The 27,434-nt window shown below is 37.8% G+C and overlaps 2 protein-coding genes and 1 pseudogene across 8 annotated transcripts; 2 read left to right on the top strand and 1 right to left on the bottom strand.

Moving 5' to 3' along the window:
- Window positions 1-863: 863 nt before the first annotated feature.
- Window positions 864-3,577, top strand: LOC121760491 (annotated as a pseudogene).
- Window positions 3,578-4,000: 423 nt separating this feature from the next.
- On the bottom strand, window positions 4,001-17,065 carry LOC121760329 (5'-nucleotidase domain-containing protein 4-like). Of its 7 annotated transcripts, none has more exons than XM_042156003.1 (17): window positions 16,524-17,065; window positions 15,107-15,411; window positions 14,728-14,805; window positions 14,382-14,596; window positions 13,045-13,137; window positions 10,236-10,319; window positions 9,568-9,684; window positions 8,415-8,520; window positions 8,264-8,323; window positions 8,081-8,134; window positions 7,475-7,532; window positions 6,894-6,970; window positions 5,769-5,830; window positions 5,203-5,263; window positions 4,652-4,711; window positions 4,504-4,584; window positions 4,001-4,428 (listed from the first exon to the last, which is right to left on the bottom strand). In XM_042156003.1, the coding sequence occupies exons 1-17, from the start codon at window positions 16,672-16,674 to the stop codon at window positions 4,306-4,308; spliced, it is 1,785 nt and encodes a 594-aa protein (XP_042011937.1). In that variant the 5' UTR covers window positions 16,675-17,065; the 3' UTR covers window positions 4,001-4,305. The 7 variants fall into 7 exon arrangements, 5 of the variants coding, with proteins under 5 accessions (XP_042011937.1, XP_042011936.1, XP_042011938.1 ...); XM_042156002.1 differs by having other exon boundaries at window positions 5,769-5,839; window positions 16,524-17,062; XM_042156004.1 differs by having other exon boundaries at window positions 4,504-4,566; window positions 5,769-5,839; window positions 16,524-17,057.
- An 8,237-nt stretch (window positions 17,066-25,302) lies between these two features.
- Window positions 25,303-26,699, top strand: LOC121760489. The gene is made up of 3 exons (XM_042156148.1): window positions 25,303-25,617; window positions 25,722-25,863; window positions 25,975-26,699. Exons 1-3 carry the CDS (start codon window positions 25,303-25,305, stop codon window positions 26,697-26,699), a joined length of 1,182 nt encoding a protein of 393 aa, XP_042012082.1.
- The last annotated feature ends 735 nt before the right edge of the window (window positions 26,700-27,434 follow it).

Genomic DNA, 27,434 nt, shown 5'->3' with positions numbered 1-27,434 from the left:
GGTCGATTGGTGTATCTCTGCATCACCAGACCTGATATTACCTTTGCAGTAAATAAATTAAGCCAATTCCTATCCAAGCCTTGCTCAGGGCATATGCAAGCAGCTGAAAGAATTCTCAGATACCTGAAGTGCACACTAGGTCATGGCTTGTTCTACTCAACACGGGCGGTTCCATCCCTAAGCATTTTTTCTGATGCTGACTGGGCAGCTTGTCCAGACACAAGAAGAAGTATAACTGGTTTTTGCTTATTCTTGGGTAGCTCTCTGATTTCTTGGCGTTCAAAGAAACAACACACAGTCTCGAGATCCTCGGCCGAAGCAGAGTATAGGGCCATGGCTTTAGCATGTTGTGAAGTGGTGTGGATTTTAGCATTGTTGAAGGATTTTGGAGTTTATGTGAAGCAGCCGGTTCCTCTCTATTGCGACAATCAGGCTGCTGTATATATTAGCTCCAATCCGGTTTTTCACGAGCGCACCAAACACATAGAGATAGACTGCCACACTATTCGAGAAAAGTTGCTTGAAGGAATCATAAAACCAGTACATGTGCATAATAGCCTTCAACTTGCTGACATTTTTACAAAGCCCTTGGCATCTACACCTTTTCACACTCTCTTGTCCAAGATGGATTTTACAACCGTGTATAGTCCATCTTGAGGGGGGCTCTCAAATATTGTGTGTGCATGCGTGCATGCAGTGAGCGAAGAAGCTTCCAGATCCTAGCTCAACGGTCGTCAGCTCAACGGCTACTTTTAGTTAGTTAGTTAGTTACTTGCTTGTATGTAGTTTGTAGACGATGAGATCACCAAGTATATAAGGTGAGTTCTCTCTTTGTATTCTTAACTTTTCAATCAATAAAACAACACAAAAGTTTTTTTCTTTTAGCTTAATCATGTTGGGATCATGAACTTTTCACCCAATCCCTCCACTCCTCCTCCTTGATTATTGAGTTTCATTTCATGGCTCTCCACCTCTTATTATTATTATTATTCCTCACGCTGCTCACCTCCGCCCTCAGTTTCCCCGCCGAGCGCCGCGCATTGCTCCATCTCCGCTCCTCTCTCGGAATCTCTGCTAAAAGCTGGCACAAACAGGCCGATCCCTGCCTCAATTGGACCGGAATTCACTGCCGAACTGGCCTCGTCACTTCGATTACGCTATCATGTTTGAGGAGAAGTCTCCAAAATCCGCATTTCGCAGTTGATTCGTTGCAGAATTTTCCTCTTTTATCCACGTTTAATTCTTCTGGTTTTGTGCTATCCGGCGAGATTCCGGATTGGTTCGGCACGAAGATGAACAATCGAGAAAGCTGCACTCGTAGTCAGTCCTCGATCTCTCTCTAAATTCACTGACGGGACAGATTCCTGAAGAGATTTCATCTCTTCGGAATCTCACCACTCTCGACCTCTCGTTGAACTATTTATCCGGTGCGATCCTGATCGATTTTGCTCTGTTTTCGCAGCTTAAGCAGTTGAATTTGAGCAGAAACAGCCTGAGCTCCTCGATTCCCTCTCAGATTACAAATCTTTCCAGTATAGAGGAGCTTGACCTCGGATTGAATTCGCTGAGCGGGGAGCTGCCTCCGGAGCTGGGAGAGTTGAGGAGATTGAAGTATCTAGATGTTTCTAGAAACAACTTCACCGGCGTCTTACCTTCCTTTTTCAATGCCACTGCTGCAGTCTTCAACTTCTCCGGCAATCTCTTCTATGGAAATGTCAGCTCCGGGTTTGGAAATGCTCGTGTAGTTGATCTATCGAGCAACTTAAGCGCCTAACGGAAGCTGCTTTCGCCTCTCAAACAATAACTTTTCGAAGGGAGAAAGGCAGTGGGGATTTGAGAAATGTTCCAAGTTTTACAAGGATGTTGGTATACCCTATGGCAGTGATAGTAGCCAGCAACCTACGCCGCCACCGCCTCGATTGGAAAAACCAATGAAGGGGGGGAGAAGTAAATTCTGATTGGAGTTTTTGGTGGGATTGGTTTAGTCTTCGTACCTGTAACAGCATTCCTGTTGCTTCTGAGATCACACAGAGCTCGGAGTAGTAATCAGCAAGCTGGTTGTGGCAACGAGCAATTTCAGTAACGAGAACTTGATAAAGCAGGGGCACTCGGGGTGCCTGTTTCGTGCGAGGCTGGAGGACGGGGAGCTTGTTGTTGTGAAGAAAGTGGATCTGCAGTTGGTGAGAGCAGAGTTGTTTGTGGCGGAGTTGGAGTTTCTTGGGAAGGCGAGGAACCGGAGGCTGGTGCCACTTGTAGGGCACTGCTTGGACGATGATAATTTGAAGTTTCTGGTCTATAAATACATGCCGAATGGAAATTTGTCGAATGCTTTGTATAGGATGGCAAGTTCAGAAGAAGGGCTGCAGTCGTTGGATTGGATCACGAGGCTGAAGATCGCGATTGGAGCTGCAGAGGCCTTGTCCTACTTGCACAATGAGTGCAATCCTGCTCTTGTTCATAGGTACTGGCTGGCTTCACCACCCTATCAAATGTGAAGTTTTTGTGTGTATTTAGCATTGCGTACTGAACTTGGTTTTCTTGTTTTATGCAGAGATGTTCAAGCGAGTAGCATCCTTCTTGATGACAAATATGAGGTTCGGCTTGGGAGTTTCAGTGAAGCTTGTGCTTCGGGTGCCAATAATCATCAGGGCGTGGTAGCGAGGCTGACTTCTAGTAGACGGGGTAACAGTTGTGCAATGAAATGAGCTCCAGTTTTCAGTTGTTGATTGCTCCATGAACTTAAATAATGCGAAGTGTTTGATGGTTGTAAAAATTGGCAGGGTCATCGTCTAGTACGTGTGCCTACGACGTGTACAGTTTGGGGAAAGTGTTGCTTGAGCTGGTGACGGGGAAGGTTGGGATATGCACGACGAGTGATGCTGATTCGCAGCAATGGTTGGACAGCTACTTGCCATTCATCAGTATCTACGAGAAGGAACTGGTGAACAAGATTGTGGACCAATCTCTCATAGTTGACGAGGATCTTCTTGAAGAGGTATGGGCCGTTGCTGTGGTGGCTAAGTCGGGCCTGAATCCCAAGGCCTCGCGGCGCCCTTCAATGAGGCATGTGGTGAAAGCGCTGGAGAATCCGTTCAAGGTGGTGAGGGACGAGAATTTCAGCTCAGGGAACCTGAGAAGAGGCTCGTCTAGGCAGTCGTGGACAGCTGCATTGTTCGGTAGCTGGCATCATAGCTCCTCGGGCAGCTCCAACATGTCGAGCCAAACGAACAAGGAGATCATTGGGGGGCTGAGACAGGCCGAGAGAGTCGGGTCGAACGACCATTCGTCTTCGCATAAAAGATCGTCGAGCGAAGTCTTCGGATATGCAAGACGCAGAGAGTGGAAACTGAGGATGTGTAGTGTGTGTATTCCTCAATGAGTGTGTGAGAGAGATTTGTTAGTCTAGGATAGGAGCTGTTATAGTTTAGTCTTTGGGTGGTTCTGATCTGAGAGAGAAAACTTTTCAATAGCCTAGTGTTCAAATGGAGAGGAAATTTGATTAAGGAATTGTTAGTGAAATGAAAGAAAAATTTACTACTATAAATGAATATAAATTTTTTTGGTGGACAGAACAAAACTATTTTTATGATGTAAAAAAGAAATACATATGCGATTCAGATCTTAATCCACAATTTTAAAATTGTTTAATACTGCTTTTACAAACTGGGCCGATCCCGACATTTCAGAGGACTTCAAATGGGCCCCTCAACGTTCGAAGCTTTAAAAGTCATGTTCACAGCCAGCCAATTCAAGTGGTGCTTAAATTAACGATAAAGCGTAAAATTCGTCTTCATATGATAGTTTTTAGTCTTAAATACATTCTCCGTTCTATTTTTATCTTCCCATAAAAAAATGAGCATTTACATTTATGAAAAATTATCTGAAGCACCATTAAAACACTAATAATAATTGAAGTCCCACTATAATAGTTACAAAACCAAAAGACAAGGATCAAATGAGGACTTGTAGCATCTTGATAAGCAAAATCACCTAGATGATGTTTTCAATTCATAAAATTGCTAACCCATTTACCTTTTCTTAAAGCATAATATTTGTTTCATGTACAAGAGAATAGATTGTAAATAGAGTAGTTATATTTCGTTGCAGTCAACGAATCCAACACTCTATTACATTCCTCTGTCAACACTGTATTCTAGCGTCGCAGTTTAAAACTTTTTCTTATTGACACAAAAGAAAAAGAGTTTATGAAATTGGGGACTAAGAAAATGATTCACAACTTCTATGGGGTGAATAGTCTAAACGGTCGCTACCTTCACATAAGTCGATTCCTTGTTGGTCGTATCTTCAGAGGGAGACGATATCGAACTCATGAGGCATGAAATCTTCACTTGGTCTATAGTACTTGTCCGGTGAATAGAGGCTCAAATTACTAACTTGGCCTGTATACAGGCAAGCGAATCTCTCCACCTGAACAAGCATTACCGAGTGAATACCAACAATCGTTTGTAATTTAGGCATAGTTTTAACGGATGTTAGACTCACCTGATGAGCAAAGCGTGAATTTTGATATCCGGTCTTCATCAGCTGTCCCCATACCTTGTGGAACTGAGAAATGTCGATCAACTGATTAAGGACTTTAGTGGTGGTTTGCTATGATTCCTATTTATGCTTCTTGGTTATCACTTATTACCTTCTGATGACATTCTCGTTGCGCTTCTTGATGACTCAGCCGTGCTCCCTCCTGCTCACACTGATAAAACCAATTGTTCATAAGAGATAGTATTTGAAGTTGATTGAGCATACAAAACACTTCAACATTTTATAGAAGATGATATAGCTTTTACCAAACTGTAAAGCCTGAATAATTGGCGAGGTTGGCAGAGAATAAGTGAAAGTGTAAATCAGCAAGCTATTGCTTTTCGGTTGTTTATCACACTATGTCAGTTTAGAAGCATAGGATCTCTCCACATAACTAATATACTCCCTCCGTCCCTTAAAAATAGACCGCATTTGTCATTTTGGGATGTCCTTTAAAAATAAACCAATTCTATATAAGGAAACTTTTTTTCTATCTAAGAATGTGGGTTTCATTCTCCATTAACAATACTTCAATCACTTTTTCTTTTTATCCCTCTCTTACTTTACCAATTGTATATTAAAACACGTGTCGTTTCACATGTTGGCTATTGTTTAGGGACAGAGGGAACAGATTGTAAAATATATTGTCTCAGCAGTACTAACCTCCAATTTATCTAGTTCAGAAAGTAGCTCTTCATTATTGACAGAGTTCTTGCCATCAAACCTGATCAAAGAGCATCGGAAAAAGGTTCCTAATATAAGTTCGAATGTGCACGCTTATTTGATTATAACTGAAAACAAAAGAATAGACAACAAGCATGTTAAATTGATTAATATTTTGAATAGGATGGGTGGTATGGCACTGCAGTACGGAGTCCTATGGCTAGGAACATGCAGAACAGGGATTATCAACACCGGGGTAAATTTAGGTGGCACACGCAACAGTTTGAGTCCCTATTTAGTTAAACCTATACTATCCAACTTAGTGTTAGTGTCCAGAGCCCATAAGAAAGAGTTAATATATGCATCGGACTATCATTTTTTTAGGGCAGAAGATTATATTTTGTAGAAACAGTTCATCAGCTGGTCAGGAAGAATTCTAGTGAGACTGATCCTGGATTCTTTTCTATCACCAGCTGAGCAGCATGTAAGCTTTAACGACAATTCTAAACACGTAATATCAGTGGCTTGAAGACTTGAAAATGAGAAGGGACAGAGCCAAGAAGTACCTGAGAGACCACTTCAGATGATGAATTTGGTCCTCGATATGGTCACGCTTATACCTAAACAACTGAAGTTCCTAAAGAGAATTAACATGAAGGTATAAATGTACGGAATCAAGGGCCAAGTTAATAGTCTATGATCACAGACACAACAAAGGTAGAAAGAAACATCAAAATATTCAGTGGTCAGTTTCTCATAGCATTTGAAGCTTAGAGAAATGAAGCAAATAAAGAATAATGACATCACCATCATCAGTTTCTCACTAATTGTTCTTCAATAAATGAACATTAAGCATTACCCCACCAAATGAGAAATGAAACAAAAACCTTTCTCTGGCAGTTATATAAGATATCGACACTTCATTGATTAATTGTATAATATAGATAATTAACAAAATAACTTTCAATTTTATATTAAATATACAAATTATATATTAAATTAATATTATTATAATAATTGATAAATAAATTAAAAACTTCAAACTCACTAAAAAATATTTAAATTTCTAAAACATGCATTAAAATTTCACCAAATATCTCAAATAGTATTTAATCATGTTTATGTTTGAGTTTAAGCATACATCTCAAATTTATCATAATTAAATGTTTTACATTTTATGAATATAACTAATTTTCACCACTATTTATTGGATTGATCGCATGTAAATTTTATGGGTAGCAACCCGATTAACCCACTGAGCTAGCCCAAAAGCCGAGCTTTTAGGATTAGGGTTGAACTTTTATAACCCGAAAGAAATCACAACCCTAGCCCGCACCCGATTGACCTGCAACCCGAGTAGGGTTGGCCCAAAACCCGATGGGCCACCCGATTGACATCCCTTGACACACACACACACTATCTTGAAGGTTTTGTCGCGAATTGAGGTATGCTTGGTCTTGGTTATAAATTATTCTCAATTTTGTTAAATGTTACATGCATTGTATGCGTTTCTCAAACGCGGCATTTTAAAAAACACACTCTTGTGTGTAGTTTTTCTTGATTTTGTAAATAAAAAAAAGTTCCCCATTTGGGAACCTTTTTGTAGATCTTCCACAAAGTAGAAAAAATCCCAGCATTTATACCCATCCCACAGCACATAGTGGTGAAAACCCGTATATTAATATATATACCTTGCGAGTTTCTCTTAATGTCCAAAGAAGTTCTACTTCCTTCTCAAGCTCTGGAACAACTAGCATTGTTCTCCATCCTACAAAATATTAACATTCCTGAATCAAACATCAGAAAATAACTTACACACCAGCATCTTTAACTTATGTGCTTCTTATTTAAACAAAAACAAACTCATCTGAGGTTAATGAAGCTAAATGGTGGAAAAATATACTGCTTATCACAATACTCTTATTACAATTTAGATCTGAACTCATGAATTTATTTTTTCCCTTCAGGATTAATATAACCAATCATAGGCTAGCACTTTCTTGAGGAGAAAATGAAGTAGTCTTAACTAGATAATTTTTGGTGAAAAATATCTCACGAAAATATTCTCAAGATTCACCTCTAGAACAACTCTTCACATCACAAAAAAATAGATAGCATTACTTGCACGATTCAAGCATAATGTTGTTAGTCAAGCATATAATGTTATTCCTTCCGAATGAACCAAGAATTCAAGATTAAGCAAATGTATTGCAGTCAATGAATACAGAACCCCCACTTATCATGAAAATGAAGGAGATGATAGATGACATACCGAGAACTTTTTTACTCCGCAGAATGTCTCCATATATGTGATCTCCAACATAAAGTACCTAAAATATAAGATGTAAGTTGTTGAAATATTCTAACAAATCAAAACCACAGAAAACCTGAGCACCACAATAGAAAAAATTATATTTCCTCCATACACAGTATCAATGGGCAAAGGAAGACTACTAACAAAGGTACCATTCCTCATACAGTATCAATGAGAAAGGACTACTAACAAAATGGATTGTTCCTCATCACACGTATTATCAGTTTTGAAGTGTGAGGAACAAATGGAGAATGAAAAACTACTAGCAACTTTCAGAATGTACTCATTTGTCTAATAAAGAAACGACCTGAACTGAAAACCAGTTTTTCATGTATTATTAGGATCATATAATCCAGTTTCTATCTTATATTAGCAACAGTTGGCATATTTTTGTAAGCCACAATTTCCGAAAAAGTGGCACTAACTAATGGTCCATGCATATCTCAAGCACTAGTATCAGTATGCCCACTGGTGATTTCTCAATGGAGCTTGACTCTGTTGACCTATAAAGAGATTAAAATTGACATGACCTAAAAATGTGGACATCCATACTGAATGGAGTACCTGGGAGCTTGACTCTATGGACAGCAATTTATGCAGGTGGCCAACATTTCCTCCCTGAAAGTGTAACTCCGGAAAATTAGTGAGCAGAGTTGAAGGATATTAATATAGATATAAACGGCTGGTGATTCTTTTCTTCTTTCACAAGAGGGCAAATGTTAACAGTAGCTTACTGAACAGGGTTACCTGGAAAACTTGACAGCTTTTATCCAGGATCTTTAGTGGCAACCTTAGAGAAGAATCTACCTGGTTAGTCAATAAAAGAAAAGTCAATCAGCCTTTTGCAGGAGTCGCACACAATGATCTGTTTAATAAGATTATAAAAATGTACACTAACCTGAGGCATAGGAGTTCCATTATCTGTATTAAGAAGCATACCCGACTCTGGGTCCACTTCAAAAAGACTCGCACGGTTTTCATCATGGAAAAAACCTGGTTTCGCACTGTTGGAAATAAGTAATAACATGTAATGTCAGACGTTATCACAAACAATGTTATCAAATAGCAGCTATGGCGGTGCCATAGTACCATGGCGTGGCGTTCGGTGATGGAAACGCCATAGTACCATGGCGCTGCCATAGCACCGCCATATCTGCCATTTGACAACATTGCGTGTGTACTGCATTTAGGAATGGGGCATTATGCAAGAAACATGGAGATTAGATTTGTATTTTATGCTTTTTAATTGTTTTAATAGTTTTAGATGTTATATTTTTATTATTTTCTAATTTTTGAATTATATATAAATATATAAGTATTATTTTATTTATTTAATTATTGACCGCCATATCCGCCATACTAATACGCCATATCCCTGTGGCGGTTTTTAGGCGAACCGCCATTAGCCGCCATACGAGATTGATAACATTGATCACAAATAGCCAAGAGAACTCTCAGCTCATTTATCCATCATCAGAGGCTTCAGCACATGTTTAAGCCATGGACTATGACCAATAACATATACTCCCTCCGTCCACCATTTAAAGAGCCATTTTAACCCAGCACGGGTTTTAAGAAATTGTTTGACTTCGTGAAGAAAAGTACAGGGAGAAAGTGAGTGGAATGTGGGACCTATTTAAAGTATTAGTTTTATATTGGGTTGTGAGTGTAAAAAGTTGGTGGGATGTGGGGTCCGCATACTAAAAGTGGAATAAAGTAAATGGTTCTATAAATCGTGGACAAACCAAAATGGCAAAAGGGTTCTATAAATCGTGGACCGAGGGAGTATAATGTGCACTCTAATTAACTATAATTCTCTGGTTAAAAGGAACTCAGTGTGATGACAGAATACAGACTTCAAGAAAGACAGAAGTTAGCTCAACATATCCTATTCACACCAAACACCGAATAATGACACCTTAAATAACAACATCAAGTCATCTAAAGATGGTTAAAAGTGTAAATATGAAATTTCAGCATATGTTACTGAAAGTTGGTGATGCAGTAGTGATAATATTAGAACTTTTTAATAATAAAGGAAAGCTTCCAACCTCCCAGTAATAACAACATCAAAATACTGAAGCCAGTCAAAATTCAGAACAGAGCAATCTTCCGCTGATCTTGGTCCACAGAGGAAGTTCATCACAATATTTGTATAATCCCATAAGCTGCAGAATAAAAGAAATGTTTTTAGTCAGACATCACCATGATATAAATTCATATGTCAGAATCAGTCTCAACACACATTTGTTATGGATGATAGAGAATGGATCCCAGTATTCCACAATCTGTACAAGATTAAAAAGGCAGTACTTATATGAGCAGAAATTCCAAGTATTTGACATACAAAGACGTAACCCATCAATACTATCACATATCGTTAATATTTATTGCAATTACTATAAGCAGAACTCTCTCATCCTACAACTGTAAACTTTCCCATTAAGGATCATGAAGGCTTAAGGAGATCCTTGAGATGGACCTAAATGACATATATTGACATAAATGACCTATATGATGAATATAGCATATGTTTGTATAAAATAATAGTACCTGATATACTGCATATATATGTTATAGTATAAGTAATAAGGCATTTTTAGTCGAGCAGTATGTCTGGTGAACCATTTCCATCCACTGGAGAACTATAACATATATTTTTCATAAGACATTCACCATTAGTCTCCTTATCATATTCTAAACCACAGGATTCATTTACCTGTTTGTCACCAGAAAGGTAGCACGCCCAGAATCTCTAAGCATCCTTAGCATGGGAACAATTGAGGAGTCTTCGTTGATATATCTGAGTAGATAAGCATGATTTCAAAGTTAAGATTTAAGAATCTGGGCTAACAATTTGGCACCAGTAGTGAAAAACAAATAAGGAAATATTGCAAAGGTGAGAATAACTAACTAATGTTAGACTGCAAAATAAGAGAACAGCAGTGATGCAAAATATGAACCTTTGCATGATCACACAAATGTAATGTAACCTCACACAAGCATCAACAGGGTAACTTGAGAAGAACTTATGAGATAGTTTGTCAATGTAAATTTACAAAAACCCTAACAAGGTAAACTGAAAAGAGCTGATAACATAGCTGTCAAACTATGACTATCTAACCAAAATGATACGTGCTAACAGTTAGTGTTCAGTTACTTATGATGAAGATTGAATTCTAGCATTTGAAGACAATATGTACTCCCTCCATACTCATCAAAATCCCTATTCTCTTTTCACATAGATGAACAATGACTGTTTTTGGAAAAGTAAATTAAATGCATTTGGTCATCTGAAATAGAAAAATTGTAAACTTCAAAGATCTTGAATAGGAGTATGTTATGACAAAGAATAGTTAATATACCTCGAAAAAAAAGGACTATGTTCTTTGGATGGACTAAATATGAATCCGTGAAACGTTTTGTTGATCAAAGGGCATATATTTTAACCTAATGACAGCTCAAAGATTCCTGTTGGATTCACAATATAAATGCTCACTAATCTTGACCTTGTTCATAACTCGGCCTTCTTGTAAGATTCAATATAGACCAAGTTCATGATATTCGGGTTTATTTCACTTGGTATTATAAAGCATTTACTACTCTTTCATCAGAAGTGGCCAAAGATGTTTATTTTCAATAATCATGACATCATTCATGATAATTGACATTCCTAAGACCCATTATAGATCAAGACATCTGAATTTATTACACTCAGCATTTACAAATAATTACTAGCCTTATGTCAGTTAAAATAGGCATTGAAAAGAGAATCTAACATATAGCCGCCATCAACCTGCATTAAAATCCCCACCTACAAAGGAACAACATCTACACTGCATTTGTATATCATGCAGTAATGAAGTTTAAATAATGAAAAACTCAAGAATCAAGAAAAATTAACTTTTCTGTTGTTGCAAGACGTGGAGAAAAATACATCCTAAAACAACTGAAGATGCAACTAAGGAATTATAAATGATTTTTTGCTCAAATATTTATGAACCTAGGCATTCAAATCTCTAGCAACGAAATGCTTTGTAAGTTCTTATATATCAACCAGATCCATATAATGCTATCTGACCCTGAATCTAGTTTGAGAAATGCTTTTTAGTTATCAATTAATTATCAAGGTTTGGATATTACATTTTGGAATTATTATTTTACACTCCCTTCACCCCCTATAAATAGAGAATTTGGGGATGACATGAGTTTTAATGTGAAATTGGTAAAGTAGGAAGAAGAGAAAAAGTAGTTAAAGTAGTATTAGTAGATATTGGGGCCCGCATCATTAGTAGTGTAATGTGTTGTGAAAATTTTGCAAAAATAGAATTGGACTAATTTTGGTGGACTGACCAAAATGGCAAAAGGGGGCTATTATTTGGGGATGGTACGTCCTTTTTCATTTCAATTCAACGATATTGAAATTTACATGGTACAAAGGGATCTTTCTATGTGATGGTGGTATCACAGTGGCAGTTATTATACTAACGAAATTTTAAGGGAGATGCCAGAGAGAGATTCTTCAGAGTAATTTCTACAAATAAACTGACAAAAGTTAACACCAATTTGAGAAATATAAAGAATGAGATGGATTATGCTATATATTATGCATAATTGAGATGGGTTATGCTATATATTATGCGTAACTGAGTTGGATTATGCTATATGTATATATATGGACGGCTTGCTCTTTCGGAGAATAGTTTTATAGTTTGTCTACAATAAATTAATTACGATTTGAAAAACTCGGGGAGAACTTTGTCCTTTTCATGATGAGTATACGGCAAACCAAGAATCAAGATAAACGAAGTATGCGCAAATGAGAAGGATTATTCTATATAATCACGACTTGCTGTATTGGAGAAAAGTTATATAGTAGTTTGTCCACAATAAAAAAATGACAGTTAATAACTCGGGAATAATTTTTTGCTTTTCTAGATGAGTATAAGGCACACCAAGAATCAAGATAGACGAAAGTCAAACCTCTAGACAAAAATAAAAAGATAACAAAAAAAACGAAAATAAAAAAGATAATAGTGGTTTTAGTTACGAAAAATCCATTTGCACTAGAAAGGAGAAACAAAAAGATCGACATCTGCAACATCACAATAGATACAGATATGAATGCGCTGCTAAAAAATGATAAGGTATAAATTAAATTAGCAGGTAGTTAAAAACAGGGCTGTTGGCGCCTGAGCGTGACTTTGCACTACTTTAACACTAAATAGAAGACCACATGAGAGGCTCACTACGTTTAATGTTTTCAATGAATATATAATATTTCTGCCCTCAATGCTACAAGAGGTTAAGCAGGTAATATTACCAGTTTCGTGCGTGCATTTATTGTCAAACGTTTTTAGATGGTACGATAATAGAAGAAATACATGAAAGGATGTGTGAAAGAGGAAACCTAGGGACTCGTAAGAAATATATAGTTCGACATTCTTTCCCATGCATATAGTTCAACAGAAAAACAAAACAATAGCTACTCTGCACTTGTAAAGCAAAATGGAGGACCTTGTAATTACCTTTGGGGATCTTTTGCAACCATCTTTTTCAATGTCCCATCACGATGGCACAGATCAACTGCAGCTCGAACATCTTTATACATACGAGAGTAGCTGCAAGTCGTGACACGGCAATGATGTTAATACAACGAGTACAAGTTAAATCTCCAACTATATGAAAGCAGCAAACATTGTTGTTATATGTAGTAAATAGCTTAACTAGTGAGTTTCTAGTATCTAAAAATATTTCTCTTCATGGTGTTAGCGTTGTATTTCAAAACTACAAAAGTAGAGGAAGGTAGAGCATTTAAAGTAGGTCTCACAGAAAATATCCACGAGTCAGAAAGATCAAAGTAATATTTTGAATATCAACAGCAATTCTTTTGACACCAAAGTTGGACCATTTCAAAGCATTTCAAACAAAATTATTATTAATATTCAATAGTATTACTGGATCTTATTTCCCATCTCATGACTCACATAAGGGTTTTTTGTGTAAAATCAAATCGTGCCAGATCTTTTATAGAATGGTGTCCAATTCCAATATGGGCATATTCTACATATATATAAACCACTTCTGACAGATCTAAACTCATTTTTCTTCATTAATTTTTTCTATACAATTATATAAATTGCTAAAGTTACAAATAAGTATTCTCCAAGAAATTATAGAAAGTCTTTTACATGTCTTCTCAACATAAATAATAGCCAGCTGATACAGCTATGACAGTTTTAACAACAATTATTTACTGATTATTAACTTCTACCTTCATGAAGAGAACTCACAAAAACAAACTTGAGCAGATATTTAACAATTTCTTCCAGGGAAAACAATGTTCCATACAATAATTCATTCAACACGACTACAGATTGACAAATGTAAATAAACGCAATATGAGAACTAAAAGAATAATCTTACTATTTTGAATATATAGATGAAAACAGGTCTAGCATAAAAGTCGGCCTCATCATGTTACTGCTAATCTAAAGCCAATTTCAGACTGCTTATCACCAAGCAATCCTGAATAGTAACACTATTTCTGAGGTATACAGCCATTACGATTACGTTGATAGCTTCAAACAGGGAAAGACATTTTCATATAATCCAATTGTGCAAAAGATCAAATATCACTTGTGAAAGTTAATTTCACTGTTCATTCAAAAATAAAGAATGCTATTAGGATGCCCAAATTCATCCAAAAAGTACATGTATTGTGAGTAATGTGAGTTCTTCAGAAGTTGGAGGAACTTCACAGCATTGCTCAAATTTGTTACAGCATCATATGGTTGAAAGTAAGGGGACTGACTAACTACAGTAGATAATGGATTAAAACAGAAGTGTGTTGTAGGTCTGTTACTCTGCGGGGATTTTTCCCAAGTTGTTGTCTTTAAAGTCAACGAGTTGTGCAAATAAGTAAGCTTCAGCCAGGGAGAAAAGGGTATCAATTAAAGCATATTCAGGCTCATCAAATGCATCACGGATTAGTGTACTCCCATATGTAGCAACTTTCTCTTCCTTTGACAGCTCTCTAAATCCGTGATAAGCTACTTTGACGTACTTATGCCTGTCCATCTATCGCAGAACGAGACAAACAATTTCATAAGTACATAAAAACAAGAATCAAATTAGAATAAAGTTCACTACAAAAGAATTTCAGTACCACCTTCGGAAACTTATGAAATGTGAGACTAAGAAACACATACCTTCAGTATATTGCCTCTCTTTTTATCTAGGACAAGCCCTCTGACCATGTAAGTCCAATCAAATGACCAACCAAGCAACTACACAAGCAAATTGAGTTAAAATGCTAAAGATTCTCAAGTCCAAAATATAAATAGGAATAACATTATTCCCATACATACTAAGTCTTTCATATATACTATTTATATTACTCAGTAAGTTTGGATTCTGGAGACTGAAACTGGAGGACTGGAAAATAAATCACAATTTTAGCAAGATAGGCAAAGTGCAAGCTCATACATTTTATGCTGAAAATAACATTACTAAAATCAATTACTTTCCATTTTCCAACTACTTGCTATAAGCTAAGTGCAAGCTCAGTTACAGTAGGAAAATACTAACCTCAGCTGGGTATCCCAAATCATGAACTAGCTTTTTGACTGTGCCCTCATAGGCAAGTGATTCGAATGTCTCTGATTTATACTGCGCCAATGTATAATCCATATCAAATCCGACAGCAACTATATTACGCATGTTTAGAGATCTATTGCAAAAGATCTGCTTTCCTATGTCAATCATTTGTCCTCCTTCAGGAGAAGACCACACACAAGGGTGTTTATCATCCACATTGCTGTTATTCCTCTCAAACTGCATTATTTTGCTGTCCATGGTATTACTTTTATAAAGCTGGTTATCACTTGACTCCTCTGTGCAAGAAAAGACAAGTATAGTAGTATACTATAATTATAGGTATTCAAACAGAGATTTATCATCCATACCACTTTATATGCACTCTGGAAATTAAATTTGGACAAAGTAAAACACCCACAAACAGATATATGTTAGGTTAACAATTGAATCAAACAATTATTTAAGTAGTACGATGACAAAACTGATACTATATAAAACAAATGACATGAAATGCAATATGGAATAATCTAGAGACGATCCATGCCTAAGGGTTATCTTTAAGTGTTGTAAGCTAAAACCTAAATAAAAAATAACTCACAACTCCTTGTAGTTATCCGTCAATTGTTAAGCTCTCAATTATATCAACTCACATAATGTGACAAGACCCTTCAAGTTACTTACCGAAACCCACCCCCAAACCAGTACCCAAACTCATCATATATAAAAACCCAGCAGATGAGCTTTCCAAACCCCAAGATCAGGGATCAATGCTTGGCTGCATGCATTTTAACACAAAATTCATTAGCCCATCCAAATAACATCACCAAACATATTCATTCCCCACCCTCCATGCATGAATTTCAGAACCCAAAAGGCAGCCATGCACTTCCACCAATCCTTAGTTTTCAAAAATTATACTACTCTTCAAAATGATACATATTCCTTATCCAAGGCCTTCCCTACCTTAGGTTTAAGGTCCTTAATGCATTTAGACTAATAGGAACCACATTCATTATGTCCTATGAGAAACAAGATGATTCTGCGACTCACTGACTCGGTTCAAAAAAGCAATGAATTTCACAATTTTCTCGCATTCTTTTCTTTCCTATTTTACTTCAGTATAAATCCTTCAACATCAATCAATGGAGGTGTGGCGGGAAAGAAGAAACAGAGTAATGTACCAATTAATCAATGATTTCTCGAAAGAATGAAGCATGCACGTCGAAATTAAAATAATAGGTAGCTTGCAAAGCAGAATTTGATCCATAAACCAGAAAAACAATAAAAAATAAGAAGAGCGTTTTTTCACTTGAATGAGTTACAGTCCTGCTTAAACACATACTCCAAAAAAAAAGTAAGAAGAAAAAGAGGAACGCTCACGTACACAATCAATGGAGCTAACACAAACCTCTGCTGCGAAAGACCTTCCTTTTACTCGGAAACCGATCGGAGATCGAAGAAGAAAAAGTAGGCGAATGAAAATGCAAAATCCCGGGGGAGGAAGGAGCAGAAAATAAAGAGACGCAAAATGAAAATGAGCGTCCTCGAGCGATACGCATCTTGGCATTAAATAGCCATCTCTTCGCCTCAACGATTAAAAATAGCAGCACCGAATTCCCGAACACGATTCGAATTCGATGCGCCTCGTTGCCGCTCGAACTAAATGACGCATTAAAAAGCAATCAACAATGCGGTTCGAATTCGGATTCTCCGGAATGGCGCGCCACGTGGCGGCGGAGCTGTCGTGAGCTGTGGTGGCGGTGGTTGGCTGAATTTTTGGATTCTTGTATCGAATTTTTTGGTTGGGGAATTTTGGCGAACGTGTTGTGTGTATTTTGGAGAAGTAACGGAAAAACTGACAGCCTCGAGATTCCAAGAGGAAGACGCCTTGTTGCTAAAGTGATGGCGACATCAGGCTAATTTTCTGCCTGGAAAAATATGGTTTTTATTTTCTACGGAAATTAACGGATAAAGATAGTAGACTGTTTTTTTCTATTCTCGAATTTATTCCCTCCGAATCCCATTAAATTTGCTTATCATCATCAAAAATTTAAAAATCAAATGGGGGAGGGTTTGCGATTTTACAACTTGCTTTACAAAAAAATAGTCACTTTTTTTTTCTTTTAGTCATTCAATAAAACTAGTCTCTTTTTTAATAGTAATAAATCAATACTTTTTCTCTATATTTTATTTTACTATAATAATTTTGCATATCTTATAGTCCTTTTGCCTCAACTAATTTGAGTTGTATTCCCTTTTAGAATGACCCAATTAAATTAAGTCATTTTTTTTATGACAAAAAAATATATTCCATCACGTACTTATTATTCACTTTAACTTTTCAATACAATTTCTTAATCTTTCTATCTAAAATTTCTGAGTCAATTTAATTGGAACGGAAGAAGTACACTATTAAGATTATTTTAATAAAGCAGTATTAAAAATTGTGGAAAAAATAACGGTGCATAATGTGTGAAGAAGGTTTCATCCTTTTTGCAAGACTAAAATAAAGTAGGAGAAAAATCATGGAAAAGTTTATTTTGTTGTTTTAACCACTCTTGTGTCTTCGGTCAATGGAAGCTGACGTGTGGATTAATGAGTTTTCTATGTGGCCACGATTTCCGCAAAAGATACGAGTTTTAGAATAATTGTGAAACACATGATAACATAACATAACTTTTATCTTTATATTACACAAATAAATTTAAATGTCTCATATTTGATTAGTTCAGATTTTAAAAAATTATTTGGCTTGATTATTAAAAGTGTGTATAAAAAATTAGTGGACTTTTATATATTGCATCCGTCCATAAAAAATAGTCTCATTTTGCTATTTCGGGATGTCTACAAAAAATACTATCATTTCTAAAAATGAAAAATTTATCTCTCATACTTTACCCACTTTTTCTCTTCTATTTCATACTTTACTTATTTTTTCTCCATATTTCTCTTACTTTATCTCTTTCTCTCTTAATTTACTAAATTCTCATTAAAATTTGTGTCATTCACAAATGAAACTATTTTCAGTGGACGGAGGGTTTTATGTGAGTGAGAATAAGTTAGTGGAATATAGAATCCGCTACTGAAAAAGGTAAAGCGAAATGAGATATTTATTGGGGACTCCCTGTGTCCCATAGAAATAGGTTAGATTTCTTTTTTCATTCGTCCCATAGAAATAGTTTATATCCATACAACTTTTTTTTCATTCTCTTTTACTTTATTATTTATGGGCTCCACCATCTACTACATAATTTCAACAACTTTTCTTTTTCTTTCTTATTTTACTAATTATGTATTAAAAATTATGTTAACCCTAAACGACCTATTTCTATGAAACTAAGGGAGTATGAGAACTTTAAGGACTAGAGAGAGTAACGTTTTCCAACTAAGATAACAATTTGCGGTTGATAAAATTTTGTTGGTCCGGAGAAGTAGTAGTGTAGGGGATGTAGTAGAAATTTTCGTTACTTTATTACTTAAATATAAGTAGGATGTTACAATTAGAGAATATCAAATTCATTTTTACTTTGTTTACAACTTATTATAAAATATTCAGATTTTAAAAAATAAATTATGTGATATTAAAAAAATCACCTAAATTATTTTTACTTGGTTTGTAATGATCATTTTAAAGTCTTTGTACTATTAATCAGTGACACTATTATCGTTCCTATTGAATTTCCACCTACATCCAAAATTACATAATTCAAATTCATTTTTCTGAAAATATGATGTGGTGTTATAAGGGTGGTTTAAAGTGTTATGTCATGCCGTGATTGTTTTGATGTTGAGATTTTTGCCTGATGCCTAGTTCGTTTGAGCTTGCTTCGTTAGGCTATAGGGCTATGTGGAGATTGTGCTTGATGCCTAGTTTGTGAGTTCGCTCCATTAGGCTATAGAGCTATGATAAACGAATTCGGGTCTGAGTAGGGCCGCAAACCCTATCAGGCTGTGTACACAGAGGGGATCGTGAGCCGTCCTTGCTAGTCGGCCGGTCTCGTGGGCGAATAGTGTGGCCACACTTTCGTCGCACTATGGTAAGAGGATGTGATTGATTGATTGATGTGGAAAAAGAGGAGATAAATTGTCTGGCCAGACTTGGATTTTTGTGTTCTCGTGATATTTCTTACTATATAAAACTCGAGATCACTGGTATGGATGACATAACTTATTAAAATATTTTCGGCATGAGCCCATTGAGTACAACAAGTACTCAGCCTTCAATATTCTTTTTCTTATGTGCAGGTTGAGCGGGATGTTGCGGTGGATGTTGAGCTGGCTAAAGACCCTAGGATACGTTTTGTCGTCATACATAGGCGTGATCCTTGACTCTCCCTGAACCTTATTTATCCGCTGCTATGTTTTAAATTATGTCTTAAGACCTTAATCTTTTCGTGTTGTGTTTGAACATGTATGGCGGTGTTAGGTTTAAACGAGTGTTTACGTTGTCTTTCTGAAAATGGTGTTTTCCGAGATTTAAGTTAAATGTTCGTTTTACCTTAGTTTTTTTATATATATAGTTGTATTTCTTAAGTCAAATTTTTCCGGTGCCCTTTATAAAAGTATGTTTCTTTACGTCTTTTTAAAAAAATGACCTTAAACTTCTTTAAACTAAGTTGTTTTTCTTCTTTAAGTCTTAAGTTGTTCTTTTAAACTGTTGTCCATGCATGTCGGTCACGATCGCCGCGTTTGTGATATCCCTGGTATGGGCGGTCGTGACAGACTGACAGTCCCCGTTTATTCTGTTTTTCCATTCATGGAAAGTTTAGTTAAGTTGATCAAGTAGTTTAGTTAAGTTTTCATGAGTTGATCAGTTTAGTTAAGTTTATATTCTCCAAAGTCTAGTAGTTTAACTTAACCCATCCCCTAGAAGCATGGCAGCAGCCATTCCCAAGTCGTGTCATGCAAACAAATCTCAAACGCCTCATCTCTGTGGGATCGATCCCTACTTCCCTATCCTAGTTAATAGTAATAGTCGGTTAAGGTTTTGAAAACGCACTTTTGAGTTCTTCCTTTATTCTCACTCGAGTCGGATGTTAGTAGAGTTGATCAGCCTGAGCTTTTACCGGATCCACTCATCTGCAGTCTTGCAGGTAAAAGGCATATATAGGCTGGCCGGATCAGTTTGACGACCCAACTTGAGCAGCTAACATATAATAAAAAAAAGAAGAAAAGTACACACGAAAAGCGCTCTTTCACATAGCAAAATTCCCAATAACCGGAACCACCGGTTTGTGACGGTTCAGGCTCTTTTTCAGGTGGCAGTGTGTAGGCCTGAAAATCGGGCAGAAACCTCTAGTTTTCTGCCCAAAATCGTGGACTGAACCGCCGGTTCAGGTGGTTAACCAGCTGAAATTTGAATTTCAATTTTTTTTTATTTCTTCTAATTTTTCTCCTATAAATACCCCACTTCCCCCATCATTTTTACTTGCCCCATTCTTGTGTTGACAAGGATTTCTCTTCTCAATCTCAATTTCTCTATTCTCTATCCCCATTCTCTAATTGGCTCAAGTTGTTTACTACTTTATTGTTGTGATTGTGTTCTCTTTCTACTTAGGTTGTTATTTGCTTACCATCCATAATCTCCATAATCCGTATTCTATATTACTTTCACTTTGCAATATGTATTCTTCTCGTGGTGGTGATCGGGGCAAAGGAATTACCCAAGATCAAAGTACTCGTTCTCAAAGATCCCAACGACTAGATCAAAGTTTTGGATGAGGTTTCTTGACGGGAGGCTGAACGTTTGCAAGTAAGTTCTTATTTTATTTTTAGCATTCATAATTTCATAATATTGAGTTTTTCATTTTTTTTGTTTGTGTTCCTAATTCAGACCTTCTACTTATATAATATTATAGATTGAATAAGATCATAGGACCGCCATGCTACTCACTCAAATGCATCAAGGTGGCGGGGCATTGGTAGTTACCGCCAACAAGATGATGATGACGAGTACGGCATGGCTATATCGTCGGACTCGGACAACAATGAAGATGGATCTCATTCCCGGGTTCCGTCTAGCACCAGGGGGAAATGAGGACATGCCTCCTCCTCCCACTCCTCCCACTAAAAAAATATTGAAATCTGATATTTTTGTTAAATATTACAAGAAGATACGGTTGTAATTCCAAACCCGAATGATCTTCTCTCTCAAGAAGTGACATCCGTGTATCATGCATATTGTAACTATTGTCCGAATGTCTACAAATTTGGGAGTGGTGGAGGATATGGCACCCTCCCTTATCATTTGGTAACAAAGCATCCGATAGAATGTGGCACTGCCGCTACCCAAACACAACTAAACTTCCAGCCCAGTGGCTCAGGTTCGTCTCAATCAGGTGCGTCTCTTTTTAAATATGATCCAAAAAATGTTACTGAAGTTTTGACTAGATGGGCTGCAATGAAGCATTTTCCTTTTAATGTTTATGATTACAAAAAATATGAGGTTAGTATGCAGCAAGCTTTTAACGTCGCGGTCAAAAAAATAAGTCGAACGACCGTTCAACGATCTACCGTTCGACAATGTTTGGAGAAAAAAAGTTGAGTTATCACGTTATCTACTCAACTTGGGACACAAAGTGAACATTTGCTCAGATGTATGGACTTATTGTTTTAATACACATTCATACATGGGCAATACGGTTCATTTTGTGGACAATAGTTGGCCTTTGAACAAGCGTTTAATTGGTTTTAGAGAACATCCCACACCACACACTACACCTGAAATTGCTTCTTTAATTATTCAAGTTTTGAATGAGTTTCAATTATGCAACAAGATATTTTCTATGGCTTTTGATAATGCAACTTCTAACACTAGAAGTATTAGTGACTTGATTGCGGCTTGTGGTCCGGTTATTGATAAGGCTCATTTCATGCATCGGCTATGGGGTTAACTTCTGTGATTTTCATGAACTAACACACGTTTATAAGTTTAGGTGCGTAGAGAATTTTCCAGACTCAGGAAGCGGATAGAAAATTTACCAGGCAGAGGAAATCGAAGGAAATGGAGTGAAGAGGCCAGCTTGCAACCTGACCCAGGGGATTACAGAATCAAAGGCGGGAGCAGATGTGAGTAGAAAAGCATCTTTTGAAGGATTTTCTAGGAAGGACAAAAATGACAAATCATCAAGGGAGAGTACCCTAGAAATCCTAACCTTAACTATAAATAGACACAATCATGAAGAGAGGCATCAAGCTCATCACATTACTTTTCGCTCTTAGCTCATTTCTCTTTGTTTCACACACATATTTCTCTGCGCACTTAGCATCAATGGGGTAATTCTGGGAGTTCGTGGTGGTCTAGTTTAGTTTCCGTGGTATAACATTGTCCTTACGAAGGGCGAAGATACAATTGCTTTATTTTCCGTTGTTTTGTTCGTCGTGAACTTGTTTTTTGGAAGCTCGGCGTTTGATATTTCTGTGTTGACTCTTAATTTAGTAGCTATGGAAGTTTCTATTTTCTATTTAGCTGTTTCTGATGTTTGATTGTTGGTTTTTACTGATTTGGATGCTTTTCGCAATTGATGTTTGATTTGGAGTTGAGATCGGGTTGATCGAAGTTGATTTATGGTTGAATCTGTTGTTGATCTGAGTTGAATCGAAGTTTGGAGTTGTGGATATGAGATGTGATGCTCTGATTTTGAATGGTTATGGATGTTTACTGTCGTTTTCTTATTTTGCTCGGCCAAGTAGTTTAGATCTAGTAGTTTTATGATTAATCGTAATGTTTGAAGTAGGATTTGAGATTGCTCTGTTTTCCCATGTTTGATGCTCTGTTTTTGTTTGTGTTTACTTAGCTCGTTGAAGAAGATGAAGTTAGAAGTTAGTTGGAAGTCTGATCTGTCGCTGGCCGTTGTTTACTTTCTGCTGCTTTTCTGTCATCATTGTTAAATCAGGAAAATGGTCCTCACTGCATGTTTACGAATTGTTTAGCTATTTTCGAAAACCCGTTTGCCTGGCCCAGTAGTTTAGTTATCTGAATTCTGTAGTTAAATTTCATTTCCGCGAGTCATGCATGCGTACGCACCTTTTCCTATTTCCTAGGTCTAGTAGATAGATTAGTTACCTAGTAATTAAACCAATCTTAACTCATGAGTTGCGTGGCAGCAGCCAACCCCTTCCAAAACCTCTAAGCACTTGCTAGGACCTCCATCCCTGTGGGATCGATCCTTACTACCCTATACTAGCCAATAGTAGAATGGGTTAAGGTTTTGAAGCGATTGAAAGTGTCACAATGACATGTTCAGATAGTTTAGAGATTTGCCAAACCTAGCGGTTGAGTGAATCCTCTGGACTTGTTTGATTTACATAGCACCTGCACACTATCTCAGTCACTCCAAATGGCGTCGTTACCGGGGATGGATGGCGTATTTTATGTTTGTGTTTAGAGTGATTTAGTATATAAAGTTTTTGATCTGTTTTATTTTCTTCTTTTTCCTTTTCAGTTTATGAGCAGAGGCTCGAGGTACGGGTACTGGAACTATACATCTAATGGGAGGGATACCCAGACTTGTTGGTGGGCCAAGGAAACAACATCCCCTGTTACTACCAGGTCCGGGTTAACCACAACAAACCCGGTACCTTCGAGTTCAGAAAGTGAGGCAGAGCCAGCTTCACCTGTGAAACTAGAACCTGAATTGCCTCCGGAGTTTGGAGAAGAGCAACCACAAGTTATGGCAAAAATAGTTGATAATGATCCTGAGATAGGGTCGCTGAACGCCCACCTCAACGGTGAGCCAGCCCAAGCGATAGTGGTCACACCAGCACAACTTGCGATTGAAGTAAAGACAAATGTCTTATCGGTGATGCCACACTACTATGGGCGAAAAATTGAATGTCCGTATGAGTTTTTGCACGAATTTTGCAAACTCTGCGAAATCCAGAAGAGACCCGCTGGGTCAAGTGAAGAAGACTACAGGTTGCGTGCTCTCCCTTTTTCTCTCAAGGGGGAGGCGAACACATGGCTACTGAGGCTTCCACCCAACTCCATCCGTACTTGGGCGGATTTCCGGTTGATGTTCTTAGACTATTTCTTCCCATCCACCAAGACCAATGCGATTAAGAAAGAGATTCAAGGAGCTAGGCAGGACTACGATGAGACCCTTAGCCAATATTGGTCGCGTTGCAAGGGATTGCTAGACTCATGCCCAAACAACCGTATGGCTAAAGCAGAGATATACAACAATTTTTACGGTGGGATGACTCCAGAGTGCAAGGATCTTGTAAATACATCAAGCGGAGGAGATTTTGCTAGGAAGCGTGTGAGCGAAGGCTAGGATATCCTAAAGAGGCTTATTGGAGCCAAGAAAGCATATCACTCCCCTCGTACCACTATTCTTAGAAGGGGAAATGTAGATGCAATGATGGTCCAAGATGAGGATAGAATGGACGCTAGGATGGACAAGCTGGAGAAGGGGATTCAGAATGGTCTAGGAAAGACTAATCTACCGGCCCCAATAGAAAAAGTCAAGCAGTTACCTGGTCCAGAGGAAGGATGTGAATATTATGGTCCACAAGGAGAGATGGAATTCCAAGCCCAAGTGAATGCAGTGGGAAACTGGAACCAGAATAACCAGAAACGTAACTGGAACCCTTGGAAGATCATCCTAATTTCGGATGGGCTGATGGGAACCAGAATCCGCCTCCTCAACCGCATAATACTAATCCACCTGAAGGGCAATCTAAATGGCCTAACAGGAATCAGGAGGGGCAGAATTACCAATCTAATTGGTTTGGTAGAAATCAAGAAGGACAGAATTTCCAGCAGAACTGGTCCAACATGAATCAAGAGGGACAGAACAATTGGGGAAATAGGAATCAAGGGAACCAGTCGAATTGGTCCAACATGAATCAGAATCAACCAGCAAGTAACTATATTCCCCGGCACCAGAGGAACTACCAGGGCAATAATTCAAATCCTTCAGCCAATTAATTACCAAGGAAGCTAAGGACCGTATTGCCATTATAATTCGAACTACGGGCAACAGGAGAATTTCTACCCGAACCAGGGATCAAGTTCAAGTCAGCCGTACCCCAAACATTCACAGCATACAGATGATGTGGTAGGCGATTTACTCAGCTCACAACAACATCTTCAGAGCAACATGCAATCTAATAATGACATAGTCCACAAGTAGCAAGATGCGCAGCAAGAACAAAAGGCGGTGAAGGATATGCTGACCAAACAAATGTCTCAAATTGCCACTTCATTAAGTGAGATGCGAGGGAACGAAGGAAGAATTCCTGCTTCAATTAAACCACCGGACATAGCAAACATCAGTCAAATTACCCTGAGATCAGGACGAGAGTATAAAGGGCCAACAATGAAGATTGATGAGCGAGAGCCGACTATGGCGAGTGAGGAAAAAGACAACATGGTTCAGCAGAAGGAAAACACTGGAGCAGGGGATGATCCGTTCTTCTTGAGCCCAGGAACTGAAGTGGAAACAGAAGAAGCAATGAAAGAAACTGGAGAGTTTACCAAGGGGGAATCCAGCAACACAGTTAACCATTCCCCTATAGAGGGGAAGCCAGAAAGAAGAAAGATGATCCAGTAGATTTCATGGAAATTTTCGGCAAGCTGGAAATCAACCTACCATTTCTACAGGCTCTGAAATTGCCTCTCTTCAGCAAATTTATTAAGGAATTCATTGCTGTGAAAACCAATTCAGATGGGAAAATCGTGATTGGGGAGAGCGTTTCAGCAGTGATACAAAAGAGGAGGCTGCCATCAAAGAGGACCGACCCAGGTATGTTTACGTTACTCATCGACATAGGTAACGTGAAAGTTGAGCATGTAATGTGTGACCTAGGTGCGTCCATCAATGTGTTACCTCTTTCACTTTACGAAAAATTGGTAGGAGTAAGGTTAGTTAATACGAACATAGTAATCCAACTGGCTGATAGATCGTGCATAAGTCCAGAAGGTGTGCTAGAGAATGTGATAGGTAAAGTGCATGATTTCTTGTATCCTGCTGATTTCCATGTGATAAAGATGAGTGAGAATGAATCCGTTGAGTCTAGCGGAGTGCTTTTAGGTAGACCGTTCCTACGCACAACTAAGACTATAATTGACGTTTTTTATGGAACGATTTGTCTGGACTATCATGGGGAGAAATTCACTTTTATCATTGATGAGTCTATGAGAAAACCTTTGGATGTGGAAAATCTTCATGCCGTGGATATTATTAACCCCTTGGTTCAGGAATATCTTGAGACTGAACTCTTGCATCAACAGATTGATAATTCAGAAATGAGTCACTCAATTGATAAAGAAGTAGTAGGATGGTGTGAGGCAATGAATACTCAAAAATTGACAGATGAGAAGTTAGCAGAGGCAATCAAGGAATTTTGCAAGAATCCGACGTCTGCCAGGTCAAAGGGGTCTGCCTATCTGGCCAGTATGGAAAAATTACCAGACCTAGAGGATTTCACCAAGAAGGAAATGGAAAAGAATCCACTACCCCAAGAGGCAAGTTCACCAAAGAAAGAATTGACGACACTTCCACCGGGCCTGAAGTATGGGTACCTGGAGGAGAATGAAACGTTCTCTGTTATCATCAACAACAACTTGACCCAGGAGTAGGAGAAAAAGTTATTGGCGGTGCTCAGGAGGAATAAGAAAGCTATAGGGTGGACGTTGTCAGACCTGGTGAGTATTAGCCCCGATCCCTGCATGCATCACATCCGTTTAGAAGAAGGTGCAAAGGCCGACCGGGATCCACAAAGAAAGCTGAATCCAAACATGAGAGAAGAGGTCGTGAAGGAAGTATTGAAACTATAGAGGGGAAGCCAGAAAGAAGAAAGATGATCCAGTAGATTTCATGGAAATTTTCGGCAAGCTGGAAATCAACCTACCATTTCTACAGGCTCTGAAATTGCCTCTCTTCAGCAAATTTATTAAGGAATTCATTGCTGTGAAAACCAATTCAGATGGGAAAATCGTGATTGGGGAGAGCGTTTCAGCAGTGATACAAAAGAGGAGGCTGCCATCAAAGAGGACCGACCCAGGTATGTTTACGTTACTCATCGACATAGGTAACGTGAAAGTTGAGCATGTAATGTGTGACCTAGGTGCGTCCATCAATGTGTTACCTCTTTCACTTTACGAAAAATTGGTAGGAGTAAGGTTAGTTAATACGAACATAGTAATCCAACTGGCTGATAGATCGTGCATAAGTCCAGAAGGTGTGCTAGAGAATGTGATAGGTAAAGTGCATGATTTCTTGTATCCTGCTGATTTCCATGTGATAAAGATGAGTGAGAATGAATCCGTTGAGTCTAGCGGAGTGCTTTTAGGTAGACCGTTCCTACGCACAAC

The sequence above is a fragment of the Salvia splendens genome, chromosome 13 (genome assembly GCF_004379255.2).
Source record: "Salvia splendens isolate huo1 chromosome 13, SspV2, whole genome shotgun sequence".
Classification (NCBI taxonomy): domain Eukaryota; kingdom Viridiplantae; phylum Streptophyta; class Magnoliopsida; order Lamiales; family Lamiaceae; genus Salvia; species Salvia splendens.
The sequence above is the reverse complement of the archived record's forward strand: the minus strand, read 5'-3'. Positions and strand labels throughout refer to the sequence as shown.

What these genes read in the sequence shown, in the direction of transcription:
- LOC121760329 (XM_042156002.1), bottom strand. Translation starts at nt 16,674, where the DNA reads ATGCGTATCGCTCGAGGACGCTCATTTTCATTTTGCGTCTCTTTATTT. An exon ending in CATTAAGAGAAACTCGCAAG is followed by an intron (nt 5,840 to 6,893) that starts GTATATATATTA and finishes AATTCTCTTTAG; the next exon opens with GAACTTCAGTTGTTTAGGTA. An exon ending in CTGAACTAGATAAATTGGAG is followed by an intron (nt 4,712 to 5,202) that starts GTTAGTACTGCT and finishes TGGTTTTATCAG; the next exon opens with TGTGAGCAGGAGGGAGCACG.
- LOC121760489 (XM_042156148.1), top strand. Translation starts at nt 25,303, where the DNA reads ATGTCTCAAATTGCCACTTCATTAAGTGAGATGCGAGGGAACGAAGGA. An exon ending in AGGGGGAATCCAGCAACACA is followed by an intron (nt 25,618 to 25,721) that starts GTTAACCATTCC and finishes CCATTTCTACAG; the next exon opens with GCTCTGAAATTGCCTCTCTT. An exon ending in ATCAAAGAGGACCGACCCAG is followed by an intron (nt 25,864 to 25,974) that starts GTATGTTTACGT and finishes AAAAATTGGTAG; the next exon opens with GAGTAAGGTTAGTTAATACG.